Source organism: Macrotis lagotis, chromosome 4, assembly GCF_037893015.1.
Source record: "Macrotis lagotis isolate mMagLag1 chromosome 4, bilby.v1.9.chrom.fasta, whole genome shotgun sequence".
NCBI lineage: Eukaryota > Metazoa > Chordata > Mammalia > Peramelemorphia > Peramelidae > Macrotis > Macrotis lagotis.
The window spans coordinates 246,076,928-246,093,371 of NC_133661.1; the positions used below are offsets into that span (position 1 = coordinate 246,076,928).

At 40.3% G+C, this 16,444-nt stretch overlaps 1 protein-coding gene across 1 annotated transcript in view; it reads left to right on the forward strand.

Annotated features, from left to right (window-relative positions):
- The first annotated feature begins 882 nt into the window (after positions 1–882).
- The window catches only part of ISM2 (isthmin 2), a 36,154-nt gene continuing 20,592 nt past the window's right edge, over positions 883–16,444 (forward strand). Inside the window, exon 1 of the mRNA XM_074235634.1 lies at positions 883–1,038. Within this exon, the coding sequence (XP_074091735.1) occupies positions 883–1,038 (156 nt within the window). The remainder of the gene's footprint in view (positions 1,039–16,444) is intronic.

Genomic DNA, 16,444 nt, shown 5'->3' on the forward strand with positions numbered 1-16,444 from the left:
ATTCCCTTAAACTTCACTAGGCAAAACTACCCGTCTGTGTTTCAAGTAGTAATCCCAACAAAATTTGAGTCACTAGGGTCCGATTCTTACTGAAATCCCCAGGAGTGGCCAGGCGCCCTCTGACCACTTGTAGAATTTTGCCTTTACCTCCTAGAACTCAATGTCTCTCACCGGTCCTTAGTCTCTAACCCTGGAGAAGATTGAGTTAGGCGGAGCCCGCTTGGTAGAGGAGAATCAGGCTGCAGTCCTCACCCCCATGGGCGGGAAGATTGTCGGAAAGGATCGAGCCGCCCGCGGGAGCTAGAGACCCCGCTGGCTCGAGGCTGCCCCTTCCCTTGGGGGGGGGATAGTGCTAGTGACAGCAGCCCGAGTCAGAGGAGCTGGGGAACCTGATAAACGCGGGGACTATCTGCGGGGGGCTCGGGAGATCAAAGAAGTGGGGCGCAGGCAGAGAAGGAAGGGATAGTCCCAAGCCTGGTCCAGATGAGGCACATTTGCACACTGAACTTAGACAATCACCCTTGGACGCACGCAAAGGCAGGCTACCGACTGGGCAGACCCGTTTGTGTGTGTGTGTGTGTGTGTGTGTGTGTGTGGGAACGCGCGTGGCTGGGTGTGCATGGGTGTGTGCAGAAGTGTGTAACATGCACACACCCTTCTTCCTCTTGGATTCTTCTGTCACCGCCCTCCCGCGCCCCCGGGAGAAGGCTGCAGGAACAGGGATTCTCTCCGCCCGCCCTCCTTCACCAGCACTGGTCCAATCTGACACCCCCCTCCCCCCGCAACGAGGGAGGGGAGTGGAAAGTGGTAGAGGGGGAAGGGGGGCAGACTCGAGTGAGCGGAGCGAGAAGCACCGAGGCGCCGGGGAGAGCAGAGGAGACGATGCCTCGGCTCCTGGGGAAAGCTGGGCTCCTCCTCGGCTTTGTCCTGCTCACGCCGCTGCTCCCCGCTGGGAGGGGGCTGCCCCTGAGGAAGCTCAGAGGACCCGAGTCCGGGCCCCTGGGGCCCCGGGACAGGAGCCGCTCCAAGGCAGCAGAGGTGAGAGAGGCGGCGTGGCCTCGGCCACCCCTCCTAGGGCGGGGGCCAGGTGGGGCAACTCGAGACGGCGCTCTGCCCGCCCCCTCGCCCGCGGCTCCAGAGTGCTCGCCCCTGCCAGTCTTCGGCCAGGTGGGCCAAGCCGTACCCGCCGTCTAGTAAGCCGAATGGGCAAGATACTCTCCCCAGCATGGGCGAGGGTAAGAGAGCTGGGGACAGGGACTAGCTACTGGTAGGTAGCAGGTGGTCAGGGAAGAACTGTGACTGTTCTCTCCTCACAAAAAAAAATCGATGGGGAGGAGAGCTGCATTAGCCAATTAGCCCTTTGGGTTCCTTTTTTTTTTTTAAAGGTTTTTGCAAGACAAATGGGGTTAAGTGACTTGCCCAAGGCCACACAGCTAGGCAATTATTGTCTGAGGCTGGATTTAAACTCAGGTACTCCTGACTCCAGGGCCGGTGCTTTATCCACTGCACCACCTAGCCGCCCCTGGGTTCCTTTTCTGATCCCCACCGCACCCTGTTAAAAAGAACAAAGTTTACCAAGGTGTTGGATTATCTTCACTACCCAAGGAGACTCCCAAATACACGAGGGATCTAGGCGAGAGTTTTTATCGAGACAGCTAAGAACATATGTTTCATTTCTGTACAGAAACCAGGTACTCCTGCCATGTGAATCATTTCCCTCGGGGATATAGCTGTCTCTGGAAAAAAGGATAATTGTTTTTGACTGTTTGGGGTAAAGTCAAAGCTAAGTACATAAAAAATAACTGCATGAATACAGACCTACTGAAACAGCACATGCTACTTTTTTGTATTTGTATCCTCTGTAAGTACTTTTAGGCCTACTGGTGGCTTTGCTCTGCAGAACTCTTAATAGATGCTTGTTAAACTGAATTGAATTGAATTAAAGAGGGCATTTGCGCTCTCTCTCTCTCTCTCTCTCTCTCTCTCTGTGTGTGTGTCTCTCTCTTGGGACTGAATTTGCTGAAGTTGAATCTTTAGCCTGTAATCACCTTCCTAGGAAGTCTCTGGAAGCTTGTATTTTTCAGCAAGTAATAAGTTGTTTTTGTAATGGAAAAATGAATTGTGTTCCTTAGACCAATTGCAATTGTCCTAGGATGGGAATTTAATGAGGGGAAAGAGAAAGAACCAAACGAACAATTCTCCAGTTCAGAGGTGAAAATCTACTGCATGGTTCAAGAACCTCAGAGTCATGTAGAGCAACCCTCTAATTTTACAGATAAAAAAATGGGCCCAAGGATGTTAAGATCACATCGGTAGAAAGTATCAAAGGCAGACATCAACCCCTTTCTATTGTACCACATGCAAAACAAATCCCATCTAGAAAATTGATATACTTAGAGAAGGAAAGAAAAGACAAAGATAGGATTCCTAGTGTATATGGGAATGTAAACACCATAATAAAATACAATTAAACAATAAAATTGGACTGTGTTACTTTGAGAAGCGGGGAGTTTTCCACTACCAGTAGAAACTTCCAGATGGAGTCTAGATGATCATTTATATGGCTGGGATTCATGGTTGTTTCAGATAAGTCTTATACTTCAGATGGATGAGATCCTTTCCAGTTTTCAGTTTCTATTAAGTTTTTCTGTGATCTCTAGAACTTATCTCTCTCTGTAGCTCCATCTCTGTCTCTCTCTCCAGAATAGGGTGGAGTTCAGATTTGGGAACATCTGGACTCTTGGAAATCCTGCCTAGTAACCTGACATTATGGGAATTTGCCTAGCCTGCCCTGAAGAAAATTCTAACCTTTCCTAATATAAACTGGATATTTGCTGAGGGGTGGGGGGAGGCAATGAGGAAGTTATGATTAAGAGGCCAGAGGAAACATAAGCTAACAGTGGGGGGGGGGGGAATAGCGGGAGGAGGCTGTTTGAAACAAAAATTTATTAAGTACCTACTCTGTGTCAGACCCAAGCAGTGAAATGGCAAAATAGAATTCCTGCTGGTCCTAGAGTCAGGAATTCTCACCTTCCTGAGGTCAAATCTGGCTTCAGTCTTACTAGTTGTGTAGCCTTGGGCAAGTCACTTAAGCCTGTTACCTATAAAATGATTAAAGAAGGAAATGGCAAACCATTATAGTATTTCTGCCAAGGAAACCCCAAATGGGTAATGAAGAGTTGGACACCTGAAAATAACTGACTAATATGCTAAACAGTGTGCTAAGTGCCTTGGAAATATCTCCTCATAGGAATGAATCTTGTGAGATAAGTGCTTTACTATAGTCAAGTGTAGCATGTAGAAAGAACCCGAGGTCAAAAGTCAGGTGATTGAGGTTTGGAGCCCACTTTGCCACCAACTTGTAGGGTGGTGACTTTAGATTTCTTCATCTGGGAAAGAAATAAACAGATCCTTCCCATATTACAGATTGGGACAGAGAGGGAATCAGAGAAAGTGAATGAGAGCTTGAACCCAGATGGTCTTTCTGATGCTCAAATCACTGCTCTGTGAACCACAAAAGAAGACTGTCCATTTTAATATCTAGACCATCACCACCATCATCATCATCTCCATAATAATAATAAATGAAAATGTTTTGCATGACTTTACATTTATAACCTAAATCAAATTGCTTGCTTTTCTCAAGGGGTGGGGACAAAATTTGGAATTCAAAGTTTTAAAAATGAATGTTAAAAATTTTTTACAGAGAAATGGGGACCTATTAAAATGCTAAATTAAAAATGATTTAGCAATAAAAAGAAGTAAAAAATAATACTTATAGCTAACATTGATATTATTTAAGGTTTGCAAAGCACATTATCTCATATGAACCTCATACAAATCCTATGAGGTAGTGCTTTGGTTGGGGCACATTAAGAATCCTAATGTGTTGAGTCCAAAAGAATGTATTAAATTAAAATTTCTTTATTTTGTTTTCTCATGAGACTGGTCTCCTGTATGAGAGATGGCATTGGCAGTAAAACGACTTCATTAATATTTGTTTCTACCCCCTTGGCATACATTGATCTGTTGTCCCTCTTTCCTTTGGCATCTTTCCTAAGTTTAAAGGATCCCTAAGATACCAGTGAATACCAATATTGTGAAAGAGATGACTATCTTATAAATATGTATGAACTGCTTGTTGGTGACAATTAGTAAGGGTTCTAAGCATGTACTACATGCTTATCATTGTGTTAGGCATAGTGAAGGATATGGAACTGTTAATCCCTGTTCTCAAGGAGTTTAGAATCTTTTGGGGGAGATTAAACATAAATATATTATTACCTCTTTCTCTCTCACCTTTCATATCCAAGTAGATTCTAAATCCCATCATCACCTCATTAACCATCTCATGTCCAAAATCCTTCTTCTCAATTCCAATTCCTACTACTACCTACTACAGACTTTAATCACAAATATATAACAAATTCTTAATAAATGTTTTTTAGTTGAATATCAGGCTGGGAGCAGCTAGGTAGAGTAGAGGATAGAGTACTGGCCCTGGAGTCCAGAGGACTGGAGTTCAGATCTGGCCTTAGACACTTAATAATTACCTAGCTGTGCAACCCTGGACAAGTCACTTAACCCCATTGACTTTGCAAAACAAACAAAAAAAAATTGAATATCAGGCACTTGGGATACTTTAATAATCTTTGAATCTCCTCTCTTCCCTCTCCAGTATAATCTGCTCATAGTGGTCAGAATAATCCTTTTTATGCATAGATCTGGTTATCTGGTAGCTAGATGGCATGGTTAATAGAGCACAGGGCCTGGAGTCAGGAAGACCTGAGTTCAAATCCAGCCTCAGATATGCCTTAGTTGTGTGACCCTAGTTAAATCACTTAATCTCTATCAACTTCATTTTCCTCAACTGTAAAATGTGGATAATAATAGCTCCTAGGGTTGTTGTGAGGATCAAATGAGGAAATATTTGTAAAGTGCTTAGTATGGTATCTAACATTATATGAAAGTTTATATAAATGCTATGAATTATTATTTTTATGTTATTCCTCTGCTCAGAAATCTTTCACATAGCAAGGGGAGAGAATTGTTAGGGATATGTGTGGCACCCTCACTTACCTTGTGCAATCTGGAAAATCCCTGTAAAATTTTTTTGGCCCTTCCCTCATACCAGTGAAGAAGTCTGAATTATTATGAACTTAAAAAGATAAAATATGTTGATATTATATAATATCATACACATATTTTTTGCATTTCTGAATTTCTAAACTTTTTCTGTGTTGTCTGCTAGCCTTCAGTTGTTGTCTGCAACTTCCACAAAACTCCCAAAACATTCCCACTTAATTTCTTAAGCTGATTGGTGATATATGGAAACTTTGATAGGGAAAGTTAAAATGTGGAAGGGATAAATGTTTTGCTTTTGTGTATTTTATACTTTAGCCAAAATGTACCACTTGGTCTCCCAAACAGGTACCTCCATACCTTTAATACCCACCTCATTTGCCAACTCTTCACGATTTTTTTTTTGGCTTTTGCAAGCTAATGGAGTTAAGTGACTTGCCCAAGGTCACACAGCTAAGTAATTATTAAATGTCTAAGTTTGGATTTGTGCTCAGGTCCTCCTGATTCCAGGGCTGATGCTCTATCTATTGTGCCATCTAGCCACCCCCTCCCCTGATTCCTTTGAGGAATCTCTCAGTCAGTAACAATTAAATCAAATAAACCAAGTAACAAGATATCTCCATAAGCATAAGGAGGAGAAACTCTCCCAAGATTTCATTACTCTAGTGTGTGTAATATAAACACAAGAAATATATATATGACTAGACACTCAGAGCACTGGGCACGATAACATATGTTTATGGATTAAGAAAATGGCACATGCAGAAGAACCCTTTTGGCCAGAGGATATACCTAGCCAGGATAATTCATGTTTCTGATACCTCAGGGCCTTAATGCTTACTAAGGAGATCTTGAGACACCAAAGTTTGCTCTGGGATAGGAATATCCTCTGTGGTTCCATTCTTTCTGCCATACTGCTCTCTGCTGGTTATCTCTACTAAGCTGCTCTCAACTTCTGAGCTTTGGCTTCTGTGCTGCTTTTTCTGTTCTTCCCCTCCCCTCCATTCCATTGACATTTGCTGGATTACATCTGCTATTCAGCCTCTCCCCCATGGGTGTGTCTGAAGGGGAGGAGCAGGCAGATTTTCTTACTATACAAATCATCTCAGAAGCAAAACTAAAGTGGCCCAGATGAAATTGGTGGTGCTGGCAGCCCTTGTCCCATTTTCTATGAGCAACTAAATAAAATCTTTGTGCTCCTTTACACAGACAAAAAAAGGACACATTTCCCATCCTCGAGGAGTTTAAATGAGAGCTATTACAAATATATAAATGAAACTGATAAAAATTAGTATATAATGTGTTCAAAAAAGAGCCAGCTAAATGCTATGAGACATTTTGATCTTAACAGTAGCACTTAAAGTCCATTTTAAAGATGAGAAAGTTGAGACTCATAAAGTTTTAAATTGCTTAAACTCTACTAGTCTAACCTGTTTATTCTGTATACCAAAAACCAATAGGAAATTTAAAGAAGATCCTTTTCTACTCTACATTGAGGAAATCTTCAAAATAGACCATTGCTATTTAGGAAATTCTGAATGTACAGGTAATAGATTGGAGGTCCCATTCCTCTGATTTCAGTATTTCATCATGACTTTCAAACCTGAATCTTAAGTTTTTCCCCAGCCTTGGCCACTAGCCACTCACAGAGTCATCTCTGAGCCAGTAACATTTGAGATCATAAGAACAGTGTTGGACAGGACCTCAAATGCCATCTGGCCCAAGTCCTCTCCATTTACAAATGAGGAAAATGAAGGCCAGGGGATACAGTGATTTGGCCAAAAGTACATGCTTTTGCTCATCCACTTATCTGGAACTCCTTCAAAACCTACCCTCTTCCTCTGAACTCAGCTGAAACTTATCTGTCCTTCAAAGCAAAGTTCATGTTACACCTCCCTTGTGAAACTTTTCCTGAACAGACTAGCCCTGGGATTTACCATGTGCTCCCTAAGAGTATTATTCTTTTACATGCCCATAGAATATTTTATTTTTTCTATCTATAAGTTTTTAGGGGCGAAGACCATATCTTATATCTTACTCCCACAAGTACTCTTTGATCCAGTGACACTAGCCTCCTGACTATTCCACAAACAAGATGCTCCATCCCCAGGCATTTTTCTTTGGCCATCCCTCATGGCCTTGGATTGCTTTTCTACTGACCTCTGCTTTCCTAAGTCTCAACTAAAATCCCACCTTCTCCAGGAAGCCTTCCCTAACACCTCTTAACTCCAGTGCTTTCCCTCTTTTAATTATTTCCTATTTGTCCTCTACCTAGCTTGCTTTGCATTTAGTTGTTTTCCTGCTATGTCCTCCAGTGAAAAAGGGACTCTCTTTTGCCTCTTGATATGCATAACCCTTAGCAAATTATCTGGCCCATAATAGTTGCTCAATAAATATTTGTTGATTGTTGTTATTGTTGATTGATGAGGAGGATTGTGAAATATTGGAACTAGCTATCCTGGGTGACTTAAAGGAATCAGTCTGGTGTATAGTTATGTCCATTGTAGCTATACAGTAGATGTGAGTGATAGATTGAATATAGCCAGGATGGTAAGCTAGAGATAATTACTTGACCTTTGAGAGTCCCTCTGATGGGTATCTAAGGATGTTTTGATTCTGTCTCTGAGGTTTGGGGAATTTAGTTTGGCTAAGCATCTTCTTTCCCATTAGTTAATACTCTGCTAGATGCATAGCCTAATAATAATTTATTGTTGCAATTAATATTTACATAGTACTTGCTATTTCTAGTCACTGTGCTAAACACTTTCCATATGTAATCTCATTTGTTTCTCACAGTAACACTATGAAGTAGGTACAATTATTCCCCCATTTTCAGTTGAGAAAACTATTTAAATGACTTGCTCAGGATCATGATAGCCAGTTAAGTGTCTTGAGGTCAAATATGAACTCAAGTCATTCTGACCATAGGTCTTGTGCTCTATCCATTGATTTACCTAGATTCTAAAAGGAAGAATCAGAGCTCTCTTTGTCCCTCTGCTGGACAGTCAGAAATATAAGCACCACCACCCCCCCCCCTTTTATCTAAGTACCTTTAGTCTCTTAAGTTTCAACTGAGGCAACCGTTCATTCTGAGACTTTTTACTCCAATCTCCTCAACTGGGTACTTCCACAGTCTATTGGTTATTGACTTTGGCATTTCCAGGAGATGAAACACAATCAATCATAGATTGATCTTGATCCATTGTTAAGGGCTATTGTTGCTTAGTCATAAAAAACTCTTTGTGACTCTATGTGGGATTTTTTAAAACAAAGATACTGGAGTGCTTTGCCATTGAATTTAGGTATCATCTCATTTATGTTTATTATTATTTGTTCCTCACATCAACTCTGTGAAGTAGGTAAAATTATCCCAATTTTTTTACTCAAGAAAGCTGAGGCAGAGTTTAAGAGACTTGCCTAGGATCACACAGTTAATAAGTGTCTGAGGTTATATCTGAATTCAGATCTTCATTACTCCAATTCCAGTGCTCCATCCACTGTGGACCATCTTGCTACCTCCATTAAGGGCTGACTCTAAACCCACATAAGGAGATGTGAACCATCCTCAACTATATCCTTTTTCCACCTTTACTATAATCACAATTCTCTTGACCTTTTTTCTATCCATATTGTTTCCATCCCAGACCAAAAGTGATCTGAACTATTTTGGTCTTTCCACTTACCACTCAAAACTGCTTTAATTTTTCCTGAAGCTTGGATATTAGGTACCCACAGCACTGGTATCACAGAGTCAGTAACATTTGAGATCACATTATTAGTGTAGGAAAGGAAATCATTAGATCCCCTTCTATCTTTGTTCCTCATAATAACTTGTTTGTAAAGTAGCATGTATTCTATTGATCCATATTGCTGATGAGGAAACTGGATCAAATCAATTCAATTCAATTATTTATGCTTCTTTACAAAGATTTATCATGAGGAACAAACAAGGATAGATGTACAAAGTAGATGTAAGTTGGGCAACTAGGTAGCAAATTGGTTAGAGTGCCAGCCCTAGAGTCAGAAGGATCTGAATTAAATGTGACCTCAGACACTTACTAGTTGTGTGACCCTGAGCAAGCCATTTAACCTTGTTTGCCTCAATTTCCTCATCTGTAAAATGAAATGGGGAAAGAAATAGCAAACCATTCTAGTATCTTTGCCAAGTAAACCCCAAATGGAGTCACATAGAGATGGACACAATGGAAATGACTGAACAATATAGCTAGGATTTATATGTTTTAAGGTTTGCAATTACTTTACAAATATTTTCATTTGATCCTTACCAAAAAACTTAGGAGATTGTTATTATAGCCAGTTCACAGGTTGAGGAAATGGACCTAGTCAGAGGTAAAATGATTAGTCCAAGGTCTTACATTGTCGGATGCAAGATCTGAATTCCAGGTTCTGTTATCTATCTCAAAGGACAACAGTAAGAGATAATCTCCTTTTGAGGGTGGGGTGGGGGACAGGAGACAGGATTGGGATTTCATATGGTAGTCTTTGTAATGAGGATGAAAATTGAATTGAGATCTGCTTTTCCCACTCCCTACTCCAATTGGTTGTCATTGCCCAGAACCCTTGGAAGCCTGGTATTAAAGAAGTATTTGAATCCTCTTAGATTCAAGAGGGCACCTGCTAGACCCCTAGAATTTGAGATCTTTCTTCCCTTCCCTCACTAGCTATAGTCATATTTAGGCAGCAGCCTAGGGGCAAACTGGAGGAGGGGGAAGGAGGGAATTTATGCTAGGGAGGAGTCGGAGTTGTTCAAGAATAGGAGGAGGAGAGGACAACAGGGAGTGGTGTTGGTTTAGCAGCTGGGATTGTTGGGCCCCCTTATACCAAGACAAGTTCATAGTTCTTAAAGCAGGACTGAGTGAAAATGGGGCTTAATGAGAGGGTTAAAGCTGGAATAAGTTAACAGCAGCTCTGCTCACGTAATGCATTAAGAATTATGGCTAACATGCTTACATAGTATTAACTGGGAACATGTGGCCTAGGAGTGGGGTGATCCAAGCCAGGCTCTAACTAGGAGAGGATGAAAATGAGACTCTTAGCTGTAGATTATTTTATGTACACATAGTAAACCAAATATGGGATTGTGTAACTCTGTGGAGAGTGATTTTGGGTGCATTTAAGGAGGTGTGTGTTCTGTATATCCACATGATTATTTTGGGGGAGTTTGAGCTCTGTAATTTCACTGATAAGGAGAACTCTCCAGTGAGGAAACCCTTCTGCCAGTGTAAATCTGGTAGAGTTGCCTAGCCAGAGTTTTGGAAGGTCATTTGCCTGAGGTCATATAGTAAGCATGAGTCAGAGACAGAACTCGAAATCAAAGTCTTCTTGCCTGGGTTAAAAACCGTCTTGGCAAACGGGCTAAACCAGGTTGAGGGTAACGGACAGGTTTCCAACAGGTTGGTGAATTAGGGTATATGTGTGTGTGTGTGTGTGTGTGTGTGTGTGTGTGTGTGTGTGTGTGTGTGTGTTTGTGTGTGTGTGTGTGTGTATGTGTGTATCCCAAGCATGTGAAGACTTCACCTGGAGAAATAGGCAGATGAGAGCAATTTGTTCCAAAGGCCATGAAGTACTCTAAAGCAGGCACTGTGAAGCCCTTAGACCAATCAACTTGAGTTTTGCTCTGAACTTCAAAGACTCTAGAGGAGAGAATAAGGGTGGTGACTTGTGCAATTCTGCCTCACAAATCCAATTCACAAATAATTCAAGACATTATCTGTGATGTCATTGATCCTCTTCAGAAAGGAAGGATGAACAAAAGCAACATCTCTATATGCACTCCACCATGCTCCCCATCCTATTTTTTGAGGTTATCTAAAATTCAGTGCAGTTAAAAAACAAAATGTTGAGAATGTAGTATGGTTGCCCTCAGAGCCAAGACCTGAACTCATATTTTAACTCCCAACATGAGTTAACCGACTGAGTGACCCTGTCAAAATTATTTAACATTTCAGTGCTGTAGGCAACTCTCTAAAGCTAGAAGTTTTGTCAACTTGTTTTTTTTTTTAATGTTTTTGCAAGGCAAATGGGGTTAAGTGGCTTGCCCAAAGCCACACAGCTAGGTAATTAGTAAGTGTCAGGTACTCCTGACTCCAAGGCCAGTGCTTTATCCACTGCACCACCTAGATGCCCATTCAACTTGTCTTAATAGAGGGAATTTCTTCATCTTGAGTTCCTTTTATAACAATGAAATGACAGATCCAGTCCCTGACCCTTTAAAGTATTTAATTTTATTATTGTTTTCTATATAATAATTAAAATAATTAATAAAAAAGTGTCAGGCCCACAGATGAGTCAGGGAATCCATGAATATGTGCCTATGTAATAGGATATATGTCCACATGTGTATCTGGTGGAGTAGGGAGGTGGGGTCCTGTCCTGGTCATAAATTCCTCCAGCATCTAAATTGTAGACAACATTTTCTCAAAGGGTAGATACCTAGATTTCTTTGAGTAGGGGCAGACAGTGAGGTTGTGTTGAAGGCTCAGTGAGGAATGACTTTGGATCCTTGGTTGTTAGATTTTCTTCTGGTATCAATGGAAAGGCCAGAAAGAGCATTCAAAACACTAAGGGAATGAGATCCTGGGAGTTATGTGTACCTACTGCTCTTAATGCATTTCCCCCATTAGTAAAATGGAAAGAATGATACTTCCCTACCCATCAATATGTGAATTCACCTGAGTGTATTGAATGTTGGACGGCAACACCCAAAGCTGCAGTGAAAGGACTACAGTGCATTTCCCCAGGAGGACAGTATCATCCTTTTCATCTGGATGTATTTATGAGCCAGCACCCTTGCAAGTAAGTAATCCTGTATCAACTGCAGTCTTGGGCTATTCATACAGGCAAGATCCTGCTAGCAATTTGCTGGCTAATGCAGGTGCTCCACTTAGGGAACACAGAAAAAGCAGAAATACTAATAAATGATGGCCTTGTGTTCCTATGGAAGGGAAGCCCCCTGGTCCTGGGGACAATTGACTGAGTTGAAGAATTTTCCTTTGGATTGACCATCCCCAAGTTCTTTTAACTAGAATTGACATTGATCCTGGTAAGGCTGCTTGTGAGGAAAATAGAGAGACCTCTGCTGGGGTTCACTGGAAACACATACTGGAGGGCAGTGAAGGCTTAACATTAAGACACTATTCTAAACTTAACAAATACCAAATAAAACGAATAGCTTTATATTCATAACAGAAAAGAAAAAAGTACAGATTGATTTTATTTTTTTAAGTATATATTTAAGTTCAACCTGTAACTTTCAAAGCTGTCCTGCTTATCTGTGTTTCTTCTACATTTGTCTTCTTTCTCTGTATTTTTTTTAATGCCTCTTTTGTTTAATTTTTTTTAACAAACTTCCTATCCTCACTCATTTTCTTTCCCACTTTCCACTGGGAAAAAAAAAGAAAGAAAGGGGGTAGCCAGGTGACATAGTGGATAGAGCATTGGCCCTGGAATCAGGAGGACTTGAGTTCAAATCCAGCCTCAGACACTTAATAATTACCCAACTGTGTGACCTTGGGCAAGTCACTTAACCCAATTGTCTTGAAAAAAGCAAAAAGAAAGAAAGAAAGAAAAAGAAAGAAAGGAAGGAAAAGGAGTTTTAAAGAAAACCCATCTTGAGTTCATCTTTCTGCCAAGAGATGATTCATTATCAGTCCTCTGGAACTGAGCATGATTATCACATTCATCAGAATTCTTAAATCTTGAAGTTGTTTTTCTATATGATATGATTATTGTAAAAATTGTTCTAGTTCGGCTCATTTCATTTTGCTTCATTAAGTCTTCACAGAGATCCTGTCCCTAAGAGATAAGAAATGGGGCAATGTCTTAATCTGGGCTGGAGTACACCTCCCCCCAACACCTTGTTCTTGACAAACTTGGGGGGAGAAAGTATGTAGTATAGGGATTCCATAGAAGTCTTTCAATGGAGAAATTAGAAACTTTTGATGATTTGTGTGGTTGCAGATTCAATCATTAAGCATTTCTAAAGGACTTCTTTGTGCCAGATACTGTACTCCCAGTCAGCCAATGAGCATTTATTTATTGAGTGCTTACTATGTTCCAAGTAATAGTTTTAAAAAGTTTTTAAAAATCAATGATACATCCTAACAGCAACATGGGGGTGATGATTAATCTTGATGGTCATGCTTATTTCATCAGTGCAACTATCAGGGAGAATTTGGGGCTGTCTGCAATGGAGAATACCATCTGTATCCAGATAAAGAACCATGGAGTTTGAACAAAGTTCAAGGACTATTCCCTTTAATTTAGGGGGAAAAAACTGATATCTTATTGTCTGATCTTGTTATCTCTTATACTTTATGTTTCTTCTTTAAGGATATGATTGCTCTCTCATCACACTCAATTTGGATCAATGTACAACATGGACACAATGTAAAGACTGACATTTTTTGGGGGGGAGGAATTGTAAAACTCAAAATAAATAAAATCTTTAATTTAAAAAAATCAATGAAAAATACTCTTTACAAAAGGCAAAATTTGTCCCAGCTTTCAAGGAACTCACAATCTAATGGGAGAGACAATAAGATAAATAATATACAGGAAGAGAGTCCTGGAACATAGTCCTCAAAAACACTTACTATTAATAGGTATGACCTGGACAATGAGTGTGACTGGAAAGGAAAGAGAGGTGCCTATCATTGTACAAATATGATATAGACAGGATAAATTGGAGATAGCAGAGAGAAAGTGCTAGCATTAAGGGGAATCAGGAAAGGTTTCTTGTAAAAGGTGAGATTTTAGCTAAAACTTGAAAGAAGCCAGGGAAGTTAAAAAGTAGAGATGAGTAGGCAGGAAATTCCAGGCACTGGGACAGTCAGCAAAAGTGCATAGAGTTAGGACAGAGAGTGTTTTGTATGAGGAACAACATTGGTCAGTGGCTTGCAGATGATGTTGGTGAGGGGAGAGGCCTCTGGAAAGGCCAGAGAGCTATATTACTAAAGGTTTTGAATGCTAGATAGAGAATTTAATAGAATAGAATAGAAAACCACTGGAGTTTATTTATTGGATCTGTATTGTAGGAAAAACAATTTGACAGTTGGTAGAGGATGTTTGAAAAGAGGAAAGACTTGAGGCAAGCAGACCAACAAGTAGACTATTATCCAGGTATGAAGTGATAAAGACCTGGATTATCACATTATCACATTATCAGCATTATCACAAGAGAGAAGGAAATATATATTAGGATAGTTTTAGAAGGCATGAGGGGCAACACATTCAATTCTGATCAGTGTATAGCATGGAAACAATATAAAGACTTTCAGACTGCCTTCTGTGGGGGGTGGAGGGAGGGAAGTGAGATTAGAGGACAAATTGTAAAATTCAATAAAAATAATAAGAAAAAACCCTAGAAAGTTGAGGAATAAATGGAATTTCCCTAAAAAAAAGGCATGAGGAATTGTGTAAGCCTATAACTGACAGAATAGTATTTCCTGGATAGGAATAGGAAAATTTGGAAGAGGGGAAGATTTTGAGGGAAGTAACAAATTTAACTTTGAACATATTAAGTTTAAGATAGCTTTAAGACATCTAGTTCAAGATGTCCATAATTAGTTAAAGCTGTGAATATGGAGATTGGGAGGTAATTGATTTGAGAATCATTAGCATAGAGAGGATAATTGAATATATAGGAGTTGATGAGATTACTAAGATAAATAATATACAGGGAGAAGAGAGTCCAGATATAGTCCTCAGAAGTACTTAACATTGAGGTGGCTAGGGGCAGCTAGGTGGCATAGTGGATAAAAAAACCTAAAAAGAAAAAAATAGAATAAATGCTTTAGGGGCGGCTAGTGGATAAAGCACTGGCCTTGGACTCAGGAGTACCTGGGTTCAAATCTGGTCTCAGACACTTAATAATTACCTAGCTGTGTGGCATTGGGCATGCCACTTAACCCCATTGCCTAGTAAAAACAAACAAACAAAAAAGTACTTAACATTAACAGGTATGACCTGGACAACAAGTGTGAGTGGACAAGAAAGAGAGGTGCCTATAGTAGACAACTTTCTCAGTGAGTTTAGCCCTAAAATGACAGAGAGATATGGAATAAAAGCTATCAAGGCTGGATGGATCAAGTGAACATTTTTTAAGGATAAGGGAGATTTTGGCATATTTGTTGGTAGTAGGGAAGTAGCCAGAATATGAGGAGAGAATGAAGATAGTGAAGGAGTAGGGATGATAGAGAGGACAATCTGATGGAAAAGATAAGTTGGAATGGAATCATTTGTACATGTAGCTGAGTAGGGCCTTGGCAAGAAAGAACCTTTTTATATGAGACAGTGTAAAGGAAGAAAGAGTGGCAGAAAGCATATAATGATTCCTTCTGTTTCCTTTTTACAGTCCTCTTCCACCCTCATGGTTGAATCCTGAGCCTTCCTCTCTTCTCCCTCTATTCTACTTCATTTAATGAGTTTATCTTCCATGGATTCAATTTCCATTCCTATACTGATAATTCTCAAATCGACCTATCCTGTGCCAAACTCTTTTCTGACCTCGAATCTTACATCTCCAAAAACTTTTCAGAAATCTTAAAATGGTTGTCCAGTAGACATTTTAACTCAATATGCCCAAATCCCAACTCACTGTAAATCCTCCCCATCATTCTCTCTCCTTTTACTGTAGAGGGAAACATCATTGTCCTAGTCCCTCAGATTTGCAAGCAAGGAGTCCACATATTCCTCCCACATCCATACAATCTTTTGCCAAGACCTGGCTATTTCACTTTTACATCTTTGGATGTAATAGGGAGTCATTGAAGTCTATCGAGTAAGGGGGGGGGTGATGTAGTTGGACCTTTGCTTTAGGAAATGGTTGAATGGAGGATGGATTGAAATTCATCAGCAAGCTTATTGGAGTAATCTAGACAAAAGGTGATAGGGTCACACAGAGCTTCATGAAGTCATTTTAAGTTTTTTCTTCTCTGCCAAATCTCTCCTAAATTCGACCATTATCATGTTATTTTGAAGCAGCTAGGTAGCACATTGAATACAAAGATGGGCCTGGAGTCAAGAAGACCTGAGTTTGAATCTTATCTCAGTCACTTACTAGTCACCACTTGATCTCTCACAGTCTCACTTTCCTTTTGTGCAAAATGGAGATACTATTAGCATTCACCTCATAGGATTATTGAGAGGGTCAATTAAGAACTTCTAACTTGTTATTTATGTGGACTCCCTGTGAAATTTCTGGATAGAAATTCTTTGGAGCTAGTCTAAGGGATATAGATAAAAACCTTGAAATCACAAAGGAGGGTGGCATGTATGTAGGGAGGTGGAGATAGGACTGGGGCATGTGTTGGGGGATAATATCAGAAATGATGAAGAAGAC